Source organism: Meles meles, chromosome 6, assembly GCF_922984935.1.
Source record: "Meles meles chromosome 6, mMelMel3.1 paternal haplotype, whole genome shotgun sequence".
Taxonomy (NCBI): domain Eukaryota; kingdom Metazoa; phylum Chordata; class Mammalia; order Carnivora; family Mustelidae; genus Meles; species Meles meles.
This window is the reverse complement of record NC_060071.1, coordinates 71976287-71991613: the sequence shown is the minus strand read 5'-3', so window position 1 is coordinate 71991613 and position 15327 is coordinate 71976287. Positions and strand designations below refer to the sequence as shown.

Sequence of the window (15327 nt, the reverse complement as noted above, 5' to 3'; positions counted from 1 at the left end):
GTAAGAGTACATTCCTTTATTGCTGTAAACATATTTCTCCTTTAAAAATTTTTATATTATGTACCTTTGATGGTCCTTTTCCCTTAAATAGAATTAGAGAAAAGATAAAGTTGTCTGCTCCTTCTTACGGTGATTTGTTTCAAAAAATAAGCAGCCCCATGCACAGGCTCTTGTGTGAACCTGCACTGGGTCATGCACCCTGAGTTGTCTGTTTTCATGGATGAGCCACTTTGGGTAATTGGAGTAGATGGATGCAGAGGTAGCAGTCATAGGCATATTATCCACAGGAGAGAAATACCAATAAAAATAGTAATATATATTTCTGTCTTATTGCCACTTGAGCTGAGAGAATAAAGACATCAGCTGTTATTAACAATTGTAATTTCTTTTTTAATGAATGTTGTATTGAAATTTGACTCCCACTATACCAATCCCTATGGAGAGACAAAAACTGGCATTGAAGAATTTTAAAATTATTGGGAAGAAAGAAATATGTGTATATATATCCATATATCATAAATTTCAATAGGAAACTAGATGGAATAGTGAAAGTGCCACAAGCATTCAGAAAATCCTTTGCTGCTGTATTTTACGCTTCAGCTGTTAGATGCTGAAATACCTCCATTTATGTAAGGAAATTAAGACTTCAGTATGTGTTGACTTTCTCAGGTGGCCTGGATGAGGCTCTGTATAATGTTATAGCCATGGCACGGGAACAAGAAATTCCTTTTGTGTTTGCCCTTGGAAGAAAAGCTCTCGGACGCTGTGTGAATAAGCTGGTTCCTGTTAGTGTAGTGGGAATCTTCAACTACTTTGGTGCTGAGGTAAGACTTTCGAGGATACACTCCCTCACTCCCTCTTGTCCTCACCACCCCACCCCCAAAACCATTTTTTGTTAACACATGCCAGTGTTCTTTTTAAGCATTTGAAGACGTGAGGTAACTCTCCCAAGAATGAGAGGAAAATTTTTGAGTATTACATTTCCTTTTTTTAGTGCTAAAAACATTTACACAAGTTAATCCTGCAGCATTTTGGCTGTAAAGATTTTAGTTCCTGTTTTCCCCACAGTGCTTTTTTCTTCTTTTGTAATACATGATAATTTATTTAGCTGTTGGGTAAAGATATTCAATATTATATAAAATAATTTTCTTCAGTGTACATGCTAACTATATTTTGTGTTACTTGAAGTCTAGAGAGAAAAAGATCCTTTAATTAGAGAGGATTTTCTTTTTGAAAATGGAATTCCTAACCAGTTGTCAGAGTAATTCTGCACTCATGATACCTTCATCTTCCTCTCTTGGTCTGCTAATACAAAGCTTTGCCCATAGGAGCTGATGATAATAAGTAATAATAATAATAGGTTGGTAATTAGCAATTAGAATAAAAGTTATTTATCTCTATATGTAATATTTAGTAACTGATAACATTTTAAGAGTCTTTTATGAAGTTGACTCTGAAGTATTTTGTAACACCATTCATGGACCATTTTCCCTCTTCCCAGCCATACTGTTTTTATTTATTTAAGCGTGTGTCCTTTCTTATCCAGTCACCATATTTGTATACCCCCATTTCCTTGTCCTTTCAGTTTCTCTCCCACTACCCATGAGGTTACTCAATATTTCTGCTCCCACAGTAGCCTATGCTTTTCTCACTTACAGGTATCATACTGCCTTGCTGCAGATTATGTGTTTCTTTCCCTTTAACTATGAATTCCTTGAGGGCAGGCCTTTTAGCTATGTGTCCCTGACACCTTTCATATCACTTGAGCTTGAGCGAGTGATAAATGTTTGTTCAGTAAATTGTGTGGTATGTGTATACCTGCTTGCTATGTTAAACTGTATGTGACAATTTGGGTGATAAGTCCTTCTGTGGGAAAAAGGGTCCCATATAAAGACACCTAATAAAAATGTACTCCTTTTTTGTTCACTCTTAGTTGATAGAATAGGAGTGATATTGAGGTCAGGCAAAGTGGACCTGTTTGTTTTTCATTGTATTGACTTCTCACTGAATTATATATATACTATGTTATTTGTGTGGCTTTATAAAATGCTTGCCAGTTTTGTTTGAACATTGTTTTACTTGTCCTTTACTATTTTGAGATAGATAAGTTATTGTTTAAACCAAAATATACTCTTCATATGGGCTAAAGGAAATAGTGGTATATTATCAAGTGTGTACGCATTTGCAATAATGTGGTAGTACACCTGAGTTATTTTTACCATATGCTAAAACTAACCTTTGAATTGAACTTTCTTTCCTTACCCTGACATTCAGGGTTTTTATTTCCCGATAGCTTTTCTCTTAAATTTTTTTCCTCTTCTTTCTTAATTTTTTATTCCCAACTATTTGTTTTATTTATATTTTAAAATGAATGTTAATCTCAACATCACACATCCATATGCCCATTTTCTTTTTGTTGGCTTCACTTAAATACATAGTTTGTTAAACATTGCAAATAACTATTTAGGAAGTCTGTTACATGTAACACACAGGAGCAGTTTTTACCAGAATCCATTATTCCTTCTTTATAAAAGTAAGTAAATCCTGAGTATATTTTGCTGCTACTAGTAGTTAACATGCTTAAAATCATTGCAGTTGGCAACAGCATTTATTGTACCTAGTACCTTAAACAGTTGAAATTGAAGCTGGGTAAAAGCATGTTACTTAGGTTTTTCCTTCTGAAGTTTAATTTTCAGGGAAATATTATTACATAGCAATATGACAGTTTGATGCTTTCATCCAGCTATGGTTTAAACTTAAATGACAGTGCCTTGGTAGGAGGAGAAAAATTGTACTGTACTTTTCCTCCATTGTCTGAAAGCGTAATTTAATATATAATATTAAACGTATTCTTAGGAATGTTCAGATCTGACATCTGACATTTTTTATGTAATGTGTGGTGTGTTGCATTGTGATACTAAATCAAGACATTAAACGGAAGTAGAAGGTTGTGCGATTATGATGTAAGAATCACAAAAAATTATTATTTGTCCTTTCTAGTGGCGTGGAAACTTCAGTTTTCTTTGGTTTTTTGTTTGTTTTTTTTTGGTGTCATAATTGTTGAAGTTCAACTTCAAAACTATGTGAATTTTGCCGTTTTATTAACACGTGTATGGTCCATCATCCACCATTTTGTTGGAATTATTAATTACCGTTCATGTTCATTTTTCTTTCACTGATGGAGGAACTTCTGATTATTTAGCTCCACATTCTACTTCAGGCTCTTTTTTCTATTTTTGTAATTTGCATTTGTTCCTATATCTTTGGCTTGTCCTTCTTAATAAGTGTCATATTTTCATCATCAATGTCTCAGCTAGCCACACCATTACTGACTTCTTTTGGTCTTCTTCAAGCTCTTCCAATAAGCACACATGCAGGAAACTTTTAATTCTTGTGGAGACTGCCATCTTCTGCTATATCCTTCAATGTCACACTGCGTACACTCATTCCCTTATATTCTAATCCATATAAGATTCTTCACTGCTCCCCAGACAAGCCTTGTACTTTCTTAAGTCTATACCTGTTTGGCTAAGAATGCAGAAACTCCACCCTTCAAAATTGTACCTATTTTTCAGGATTGTATGAGAGGTAATGTTTCTTCCAAAAGCCAAAACTTTTTGTACATCTCAAGGCATTTAAGATGAGGTACCTTGAATCATTGGTGTCTCCTATCTTTTAGCCACATGGAAGTTTCCTTACGAGGAGATGGTGTTCCAGTGGTCTTTGTACTCACTGTAGTGCCAGAGACTGAAGAGTGCAGTTGTTGAATTGATAAACTTTGCAAGAACTTTTAGTGTATCACAGTTAATGACTAGTATTGAATCAAGACATTTCCTCAGACTTGTGAGAATTACAGAACAATATCTATAAGTTACAGAGTATTTTATAAAGTTCTGCAGTGTGCATACCATTTGGATTTGGTGCTGATTGAAAGTGTGTCTGATCCTGAAACCATAGAGACATTTATTGTTAATTGTAGGAATAAAAAGTATAGCAAAAAAACTGACTAATCAAAATCTCTTTTTAGAGCCTGTTTAATAAGTTAGTAGAGCTCACTGAAGAAGCCAGGAAAGCATATAAAGATATGGTTGCTGCAATGGAGCAAGAGCAGGCCGAGGAAGCCTTGAAGAATGTGAAAAAGGTACCACACCACATGGGGCATTCTCGGAACCCCTCTGCAGCAAGCGCCATTTCTTTCTGCAGTGTCATTTCTGAACCTATTTCTGAAGTAAATGAAAAAGAATACGGTAAGTTGGTATATATGGTATATAGCAGATGATTTAAATACTGAAATCATTTAAGTGATGAAGATCATTTTGGAAATTATTTTCATGCTATCTTTTGTTTTTTATCTCATTGATTATTCACATTTTGGTCAGAATTTTGGTTTGAAAAATTGCATGAAGCATGTCCATTTAAAATTAGTAGACTGTTTGGACCTGAGACTTGCAATGAGACCCTGTAATTTAGTCACATTTCCAGAATGCCCAAAAGGATTTAAAAATCAAAAGGTACCATACTTGTGACCTATAACTAAGTAAATTCTAGGAAGTTTCGTTCTGATGCCTTATACTGAGTTATTGAAGTTTTGATATATTAAGTAAACAGAAGACCTGAATGTTATGGAATATAAGCTTATAAAATCTAGACATACAACATTTACATTAAGTTTGATGGTAGTCAAAAAGAAACAGACTAAAACCCAGCATTTGTGTGTGTTAAAGAACAAAAATTCACGTGCGTAAATTTGAAGATCTAATTGGCTTTCGAAGGTGCTTTATGCACCCGGCAGCATCCCATCTAGCAAGTAGAGGGGAGCTCTGAGGAATTGCACAAAACGGAAGGCTTGTGTAGGAAAGAGGATGGTACAAGGAAATTATTAGCAAAAGAAAAGAAAGGATTGTTCCTGGTCAGGTCACCTTCCTTTGGGGGGACAGACAAGGGGTCTTACTAGTGAATTGTCTCAGCTTACCGTTGGGTGTGGAAAGGGTCCTTGTGACAGATTACCGCCTTGGCGCTGACCAGAAAACTCTTCAAACTTACATTTCTGGGGGAGGTTGAAACTGCTTTTAGGTTATATCTTAAGCTCTGGTTTGGTGACTTGGCCTCTGATCCTGTTTGGGGACTGTGGTTTTCTTTTTAACATGTATAATGTTTAAAATAACATTATTTACTGCACTCTATGTCTTAGAAGCTTCCTTGCCTTTTTTCTACAGTACTTTGAACTCTTAAGTTCTCTGCTTTTCATGATGTAGTTTCTGGTTCATTTCCCCCATTTTAGGATTGCCACCTGCTCAACTTGGCTCCTGTTTCTTCCTTTTTTTTTTTTTTTTTTTTCAACTCTATCTGGGAATTTATTGAATAGCATGTTGCCACCTAAAATTTAACATGTAAAAAAATGAGTCCTCATATTTTCCCTCGCACTCTCTTTCCTAGTCTCCCTATCTATGATTGTGGTTAAATGTTTGAAATGCTTTTGACAAAGCTCTAGGCCAGAAACAATGAACAAGTTACTGTAGGACTTTGGGAAACTGCAGACCAAGGATAAGTATTACTGGCTTAGAGGCAGACATGTTTCTTTGCCTGAAGTGCCACTAGTTGAAAATAAAGCAGATAAAGTGCCAACTTTGTAAATGAGATCAGTTCTTTCTGTATAATGATATGCAGATCTCAAAAGCAAACTTCAAGGTAAATTCATAAAGCTGTAGGTTTGAGCAAATGACCATGATCTTCATTTGGGCACATGAAAAGAAAAGTTATAAAAAGAACCTTTCAAAGACTTAGGAGATGTTTTCAAAAAGCACCAAATTTTAAGTGTTCAAAGATTGGAGCCTTAGCTTTTTCACACTCTGTGTGGAAGACTGAGAAATAATTGATTAATTTCTGGGCCTCAGATTTCTCTTTAGTGAAATGGGGAGGGTTCATGTAGGTCATCTATAAGGTTCCACTCAAAGCTAAAATTCTATGAGCTGTTAAATAACAAAAATTCAGCCAAGTGTTTTTGATGATCTAGTTAGCTTTATTAAATGATTCATGAATTGGGCAGCCACCATCTAGCAAGTAGATAAGCACTCTGAAGAATTTTACCAAGTGCAAGGTTTTGGTGGGGCATGGTGGGCAAGAAAGCTATTAGGAAAAGAAGAAGACTTCTTCCAGAGGAGACTTCGCAAGTAGAAAAAGCAAGGGGTCTTATGCAGAGTATACTTCGCAAATAGAAAAAGCAAGGGGTCTTATGCAGATTACCTCTTCTTTCTTTGGAGGATGGAGAGGACCCAAGTGACAGACTCATTGGTACTGATGAAAAGAAAAATTTCCTGACTGACCAGTTAAGGCCACATTTCTAGGGGAGGTTGAAACTGCAGTTGGATTGGGAATTAAGCTCCAGTTTGGGAAACTCAATTCTAAGTGACATCGTTTTGCACCCCCCCCCCTTTTTTTTTAAATCTGTGTAGAGCTAATGGTTGAATCCTAAGGAGGGTTTTAGATAGAATCTTAAAGAATCTGACTTGATGAACTCACGTACGAGGACACCAACAAAATGAGTGGAAGGAATCACAAATAACATTGAGAAAGAAGCATGAAGTTATTCTTTCTGTATTGGATTCTTTCTGTTTTGGATTCTTTCTGTATTGGATTTAGCAACAAACATAAAACCACTAATGTGGCCTAAAGAAATCAGGATATTTAATTATCTCACAATGTCCTCAAAGTCCCTAGCTCTTTACTTCTTTCTGTTCTTCCATTTGCAGTCTGTGGCTTTTTATTCTTGTGCTTATCATCTCATGTTCATAAGTAGCTGCTGTGGCTCTGGCATTAGTAGTCAAAAGCAGGAGGTACAGGCAGTGAGTTCCTTTTGTCAGTGAAGGAAACCATTTTCAGAAGACTTCTCCTTTTGTTTCATTTGGCCAGAACTGATCTTATGACTCCTTTTAGTTGCAAGGGAGATGGGCAAGGGAATAATGATAACTGTGATAGTCTAAGAACAAAATATTTTAATTCATCCTCTAGGACTGGGCCCAAGTTCATCCCAAGTTTGGGGCTTCTGTTATCCAGGAAGAAAATGGGGAGTGGCCATTGGGTAAAAAAAAACAGTATCTTCCATGTCATCCTGATGCAGGATTTCTAAAATGTTTTTTCCCCATAGTTTAAAGGAAAAAAAAAAAAAAAAGCTGGGGAAAAAATGCTCATCATTGGTAGAATAGAAACCTCCTATGATAGTCCAGTCTTACTGTCTTTTGTAATCCCCTTTCTTTGCTTATGTTTTCCTTCTACCTGTGCTGAGTCTCAGTTCTGTCATACTTACTACATGAAACAAATAGTTTTGAGCATAAATCCCAACTACGTTGTAAGTTCTTTGAGATAGAAACTTGGCACATAATGGGCACTTGATACATAATGATAGTATCTCACTGAATCCTTGCTATGTGGTAGGCACTTCTCTAAGCATTTCATGTTTATTAATACATTCAGTTGTGTGAGCAGCCCTTTGAGATAAGAAATACTGTACCGCAGGTGTGCCTGAATTTTCTGAATTTTCTGCTCATTCCTGACTTCTCTGCTCTTTCTCTGCCACTAGTTTCTTCTGTAGTTTCTTGAACTCATTTGCTTGTTCTGTTAACTAAAGATGGACAGCTTCCCTGTGTGTACTGACTGAAAGGAGAAATACACACACCTCATCCTCTGACAAATCCTCTAGTGATTTGAAAGTTTAAAAGACATTTTCACCAAGACCCAATAAACAACAGGAAAGTGTAGAAGGGATTAATAAGCAAAGAAGAGCTCTATTGAATAAGTTATGCTACAATAAATAATTCAGAAGCAGAGTATGTTTGGATCAGTACCAATTCTAGGCTTTTTGAGAGCTTTGGTTCTTCCTTTAACGTGCTTCCTCGTTCCTCTATCAGAAGTGGACTTCTAGAGGTTCTGTTCTGGATTTAGACTGTCCTCCTCCCCATCCCAGATTTCTCCTGTCCCCTAGAGAAAGATGGCACTCTCATATTCTGGTATTTCTCCATGTTGTCTGCCAGTGTTTGTGTGCCCATCAGCTGTTGATCAAGCTTCATCTGTTACTTTAAAGTGGGAGCCTAAATCGTCCCTACCTGGTAGATATGTTGAGTGGTGGCTTTTTGATTGTTGTGACAAGTCTTTTGATGGCTAATAGAGTCCTTTGCCTCTGCTTTTAAAGTCATAGCTCCCTTTCCTATCCCAAAACCCATGTGGGCTTTCAGCTCACCTACCCAACTAGGTGAAGGTCCAAGGTTGATTCTGGAGAGAGATCGGCCTAGTATCCTGACGACCTTCCTCTCTCCTATTCCTTGACTCATTGAGACGGGGGGGAATGGAACTTTTTCCAGGACCCCAAGTGAATTCTTACATTTTTGAAGGAGGATAAAAACTATCGGAAGGAGGGGTGCCTGGTTGGCTGTCATTAAGCATCTGTCTTTGGCTCAGGTCATGGTCCTGGGGTCCTGGGATCGAGCCCCGCATCAGGCTCCCTGCTCGGGGTGAAGCTTGCTTCTCTCTCTCCTGCTCCCCCTGCTTGTGTTCCCTCTCTCGCTGTGTCTCTCTCTGTCAAATTAATAAAATCTTTAAAAAAAAAAAAAAACTGTTAGAAGGAAGTATAAATGTGCATCTAAAATTTTTTAAAAATTCTATGCCCTTTTAAAGTTTTTGGGGGGCATCATTAATTATATGTATGGTATTTTTAATTTAATAGGTTTTTTTTTGCCTTCAGCACTTACTCTTTGCCAACCATAGGGACACAGATGAGCAGGAATGAGGGTAAGGAGGGAGGAAGGGGCAGCACAGCAAACACAAAACAAGTGCTTTTGAACTATATATGCAAAAAGTGCTATGGGAATTCAAGTTAGTAGAAAGTCAGGAAAGACTTCAATACGGAATTGACCTTTAGGAATGGTTATCAAGGATGGGTGGAAGTCTGAAAGGTAAAGGAGGAAAACAAATCTCTTATAGAAAGAACAGCCTATGCAAGGCAAGGAATTATAAATAGAAAGTTTATGACTTCTGGGAGCAGTGAGAATGCAGAGTAATCCCAAGCATAGAATGAATGGCTAGGGGTTGTAATGAATGGGGTGGGAAAGATAGGTGAGGGTCAGATCACAGAGGGCTTTGGCTATGCCAAGCTAAGGTGTTTGAATCCTGTCCTAGGGTAATAGAAAGCCCGTTAAGACAGTCATGTGACCAATTCGCCAAACCAGTTAGGAATATAAGTACGTGTATAGCAAGATAAAGAAGGCTTGGGCTAAGACAGTAGTAACCAAATTTAGTAGTTTTTGAGCTAGAAATGACATATAAGTTCAGTGGAATAAAGTAAGGGAGAAAGATAGGGTCAAGGATTACAATAAGTTTTCTTCTGTTTTGAGACTATGGAAATGATAATGCCATTAACTAAGAATGAAAATATAGGAGGAGGAGGAGGAGTTTGTTTGTTTTCATGAGGTAGGAGAGAGACTGGAAACAACTTACTTCAAACTTGAAGTAACTGCAAGAAAGAAAGGTTTTTTCCAAACCATGTGCCCTGACTTGAAGTGCCCAAAATATGGTTTTTGTCAATGAATAGTTGATAGGCGATGTTCAAGTTGATACATTAATGTGAGTAGACTTTCTTTATCACTACAGCTTGATCATCATATTTACAAACTGCAGATAGCAGCTATAATGCAAATAGAAGGGGGCATTTTTTTTAAAGGCAAAAATAAATAAATGGGACTACATCAAACTAAAAAGCTTCTGCACAGCAGAGGGAATCAACAAAATGAAAAGGCAGCCTACTGAATGGGAGAAAATATTTGCAAATCATCTATCTGATGAGGAGTTAATATCCAAAATAGATAAAGAAGTCATATAAGCAAATAGCAGAAAACCAATAATCCAACGAAAAAGTGAGCAGAGGATCTGGATAGACATTTTTTCCAAAGAAGACATATAGATGGCCAATATAAAAAGGTGTTCAACATCACTGATATTCAGGGAAATATGCAGAATGAAACTACAACAAGGTATACCACCTGACAGCTGTTAAAATGGCTATTATCAAAAAGACAAAAAATAAATGTTAGCAAGGATATAGCGAAAATGAAATCCTTATACACTGTGATGGTGTAAATTTGTGCAGCCACTACAGAAAACAGTATGGAGGGTCCTCAAAAAATTAAAAATAGAAATACCATATGATCCAGGAATCCATCTTCTGGTTATATGCCCACAGGAAGTGAAATTATCGTCTCAAAGAGATATCTCTACTCCCACATTCATTTCATCATCATTCGCAGTAGCCAAGTTATAGAAACAACCTAAGTGTCCACCAAATGGATGAATGGATAAAGAAGACATTGTGCATGTGTGTTGCCAGAGACTTGGGGAGTGGGTGAAATGGGTAAAGGGTGTCAAAAGGTAGAGACTTGCTGTAATAAAATAAATAAGTCATGGGGTATAATGTATAACATGACAACTATAATTAATAATACTGTATTGCATATTTGAAAATTGCTGTGGAGTGGATCTTAAAATCCTCATAAGAAAAAAAATTTTTAGTAACTGTATGCTGACAGATGTTAACTTGATTTATTAAGGCAGTCATTTTATAATATATACAAATACCAATTCATTATGTCATACACCTGAAACTAATGTCATATGTCCGTTATACCTCAATAATTAAAAAATGAGAAATGAAAGAAAAGCACAGGAGAAATGAGGGACAGGAGAGCTGTCCTTCATCTCATAATCTTAGTATTTTTTTTTGTCTTAAACTGACTTCCTGTCATTAAAAATACTTTAGATTATCACCACTGTATTATATAATAACACTTCTTTTTTTGGCTACCAAATTCAGTTGGTGAGCCCAGCTACATATAGTATAAAACAGATATTCACAAATATTAGAAATACATGGATGGCTTCTTTGCTTATTATAAGTGGAAATAAGTCCCATTACAGCCTAAGATAGTTCTCAGGTAACTTGCTGTGGGAGCATGACACAAACATGTCAAATTAGAACTGTTTCTGCTGGACATCTTGGATCTGTCATCTGTGACTTGTGGATCCTTGGGGCCAGTACACCTCTAGGCAAAAACAAAACCAAAAAAACCCAATTCATTGGTTCTCATGAATATATGGATTATATGAGATATAATATGGATTATATATGGAATATATGAATATATGGATTTTATATAGCATTAATGACCTCCTGTTGTTATAAGATCTTGTGCATTCTAAGCCATAAATACACTTACTTTTGCCTCCTTGTTTCTTTATCTTGAATGCACATTTTTGAGAGTTGTTTTCCTTTTGTAATGCTTACAACAGTACTAGAATAAACTTAGTTTTTCCAACCAGTTGGTGAGCCAACAGATTTCTGCTAGTTTGTTCTTCCTTCTTTTAAGAGTTGTGATTCTGAAACTGTTCTGGTTTTTTAAAAATCTGTTTGATATTTGCAGAAACAAATTGGAGAAACATGGTGGAAACCTCAGATGGGCTGGAAACATCAGAAAATGAGAGAGAGGTTTCCAGTAAGCATGGCACATCAGAAAAGCCCAGTAAACTCCCCTTGGATGCAGCCCCTGTTGGTAAGCAGCCATCACTCCCGGCTGCAGGCAGTACTACCTCAGCTACAAACCCTGGGAGGTCAACAGTGAGCGATAAAGAGGAAGTGAAGCCAGATGACCTGGAATGGGCCTCCCAGCAGAGTACAGAGACTGGTTCTTTGGATGGCAGTTGCCGAGATCTCTTGAATTCCTCCATCACCAGCACCACCAGCACTCTTGTCCCTGGCATGCTCGAAGAAGAAGATGATGAAGATGAGGAAGAGGAGGAAGATTATACTCATGAACCCATATCTGTAGAAGTACAGCTCAATAGTAGAATTGAGTCATGGGTCTCTGAGACCCAGAGAACAATGGAGACTCTCCAGCTTGGAAAAACCCTTAATGGTTCTGAGGAAGACCATGCAGAGCAGAGTGGAGAAGAGGAGGCAGAGGCACCCGAAGTGCTAGAACCAGGGATAGATGGGGAGGCCTGGACTACTGACCACCAGGCAAGTCAGGAGCAACAGAAGCCTAGCAGCTGCAGCTCAGTGAATAACGAGCCCTCTGATCTTAGTTATCCGCCCCCAGGTCTGTAACTCAGGAAACGCCCACTGTCTGTCTCCAACTGTGTGAGGGTTGCAGCCATTCTCTTTTATGCTTCATCTCAACGTTTTGCACTGTCCAGTATTTAATATATGTATTTAATTTCTGACATATTTTTGTAGCCGTCTTTTACTTGTTTTACTATAATCTGTAGCTTAGCTTTTAATTAGCATCTAAGTGTCTTTCTAAGAGCTGTGTGGAAATTCAGAACTGTTTGAGCTTATTTTATTATGGGAGATAATGGTTAAAATAGAAGAAGACTAGGTTTTAAAAAAGAAAATAATTCTCAAATGCCTATTTAGAGTCATTTGGAAAGTCAAAGATCAAGACTCTAAGAACAGGAGCAGTTACCAATGTTTGCTTCAAGACTATGCCTCCTTCACTCTAATTTGATCAAAAGTCATTTGGGCTTCTTTAAAGAACTGGAGGTAGATTTGGAAAACTGAAAAAAAAAAGGCTGAGGGTAACCACGCCCACAGATGTCTTGTGTTAAAAATTGATGCGACTTTTCTTTGGTTCACGCATGTTTATTTCAGAAGCCATTGATCATTGTAATGGATGGAAGTTGGGATGGGCTAAAACAGAGCCTCAGAAGTTAGGCTAGCAAAGGAGCCACCACAATGCACTGGAGCTGGCCTTACTTGTGGGAATTTAGAGATGTTGTCTTTAATAGGGAAGAGTCACCCATGATAGGACCTAACAGGTACTGTCTCATACTGACTTCTTACTTACCTCAGGAATGCTCTTGTACATACTCATATTTACATACAGTTAAGCGTATTGTGGCAGGTGAATAACTGTAACTAACCAATTATATGACTGCAGCACTTATGTGTAAACTATTCCGAAACAGAGTCTTATACTGGCGTGTTCTCGTGCATGTTTTTGATTTGGGACCCTCTGGATTTGCTGTCTGGATTTGATTAGGTATCCAAGCATGTCCTGAGTGAAAGACCATTTCACCTTTTAAAAAAAAAATACCTATTTTGTCCGTAGCCTTGGGCACCTGCCACATAACACCAACCATATTTACTGATAGGTCAGGGAGAGGAACTTTACACAACTTATAATGTGTATCCTGCTAATCAAAAGGCTGGAAAAGGAAGTTTTGAAGAAGCGAGAAAGTTGTTCTAATTGTGCTGAAACTATTATATGATTTAGAGTACACAGGTATTAGCTAGGCAGGTATTACTTCTTGATCACTATTATTTATCTCTGCCCTTCTCTAAGAATGTGTATACCTGCTTGGGAGAATTTAAACTTACTGAGCTAAAAGTTTTATTTGCTGGTCAATCACCTGGTAGTGTTGTCAACAAGTTTACGTAATGTTGGGAGAATTACAGATGACCTATTTTTCTCTCATGCCCTCTAGCTTCCTCCCCCACCGCCAGCCTCCAGTCAACCACACACATACCACCCACCCCCACCCCAGCCCCGTGCACACAAGCTCCAGCCTTACACTCAGGAGCTCCCACAGGCAGGCACAGAACTGAGGAGGGAAGGGTACTTTTCCCTGCTCTGGTTTCATGGGGCAGGGCTTTGCCTCACAGAGGCAGGAGAGAAGAATTGGGCAGGTTTTTTTTTACTCAACTCACTGGGACTACTGTGCTAGTTTTGATACATTATAATGCTGGCATTTAATACTGGAGAGATGAGATTCTTGGGTGATAATTTAGTTACTTGTGCATTGTGAAAGTTTAGGAGCAGTGCTGTATAGAAAATGTCAGTCTATCAACTTCATTAGTGTGCTAAAAGGGGACATTATTGTCCTGTCCTGTCTAAACTGTTTTCCAGTATAGACTTCTTAGGCACAACATATTTAGTCTAGTATTAGAGGAACGCAGCATGTAAGGAATGAAGCCTCTGAAATAGTAATCATGGATGTAGATGTGGCAGACCTTACTGTGTCTACACATTTGGAAGTGTTAGTCGGTTTAAGGAAATGATAGAGCTTTTGAACTACTGACAATCTTAAAAGTAAATTTAAAAACTTTTCATACTTTTTATGGTGTAAATTTCCTTTGCTTGGTGTCAGTGATTCAGATAACTCTTGATCTTGAGGTATTGGGTTTTCACAGGTTTCTTATATTTTATATCTCTTCCGAATGAGAATTGTCATTTTACATTTTTGACATTTGTATCAAAAGAGAAGTTGAGGAAATCTTCAGAACACCAGGAACTTTTAAATTTACCATAGACTTCAGAAGTGTTCGATTATGTGTTTGATAAATGCTCTTGCATGTGCAGGATCTTCTGCCAGCAAACCCAAGGGACCACAGCCTTTTTTATATGAGACAGGTCACTCTAGAGGACTGTCCAAAATTTGTTAAAGGAAATGCTACTGTGTCGAAAGTATGCTTAAATAAGTATTAATAATGTCTTTACAATTTGTTTCCTCTAGATAAATCCTGGAATTTGTATATTCTATACAGGAGGAGGTGTGAAAATTGGGAAAGTGGTTTTTTGTTTTTTGTTTTTTTGTTTGGAACTGGGAGTGGGTGGCTCTTCGGAGACATAATGGTAAGCGTAGGGGTTCATTATGACAAGAAATAAAAACCATAGTGATTTTTTTCTTAGTGTGTAGAGGTTGTTTTATGGCAATAATTAATATTAGATTTCTATTTCAGTACATAAGTATATGAATTATTACATGAATTGCACTCCCGGAACTAGATTTCTGCTTCAGTAGGTTTGTTTGTTGTGAAGATTACTTCTCAAAAGACAAATGTTCATACTAGCTTAATTTTTGGTTTAAATATGTTTGTAAATGATGTAATATATTTCTTTTGACTAAACATGGGAAAAATAATGTGTGTTATACAATGAAAAGTTTTTAAAGGCTTTGATTGGAGGTCATTTTTGCAGAGAGGGTATTTTATATGCTTCCAGTATTTGGAAAAGAATTAGTCAAAAGGAATTCACATAGTTTAAATATTGAAAAATTAATATCCAAATAATGTACTTGTCTGATTTCATAATAAGCTGGGGAGGTGGGTGGGTTGGGGATTGTAATGTGCAAATGAGTAGTGAACTCTACATTCATTTTCCAACTCTTTAACATAATACTGTTAAATCTCAACACATTGTTACTTTAATATATGTATAAAGAAGTATTACTATTTGTAAAGCTGCTGTTCGCTTTAAAAAAAAAAAAAGAAAAAACCTGTCATTTAAG

At 37.1% G+C, this 15327-nt stretch overlaps 1 protein-coding gene across 2 annotated transcripts in view; it reads left to right on the top strand.

Annotated features, from left to right (window-relative positions):
* Positions 1 to 14721, top strand: part of SECISBP2L (SECIS binding protein 2 like) — a 60999-nt gene extending 46278 nt beyond the window's left edge. For both annotated transcript variants that reach the window (XM_046008724.1, XM_046008726.1), the window contains 3 exons: positions 670 to 824; positions 4028 to 4247; positions 11463 to 14721. In XM_046008724.1, the coding sequence (XP_045864680.1) occupies positions 670 to 824; positions 4028 to 4247; positions 11463 to 12145 (1058 nt within the window). In that variant the 3' untranslated portion in view covers positions 12146 to 14721. The remainder of the gene's footprint in view (positions 1 to 669; positions 825 to 4027; positions 4248 to 11462) is intronic.
* Positions 14722 to 15327: the final 606 nt, after the last annotated feature.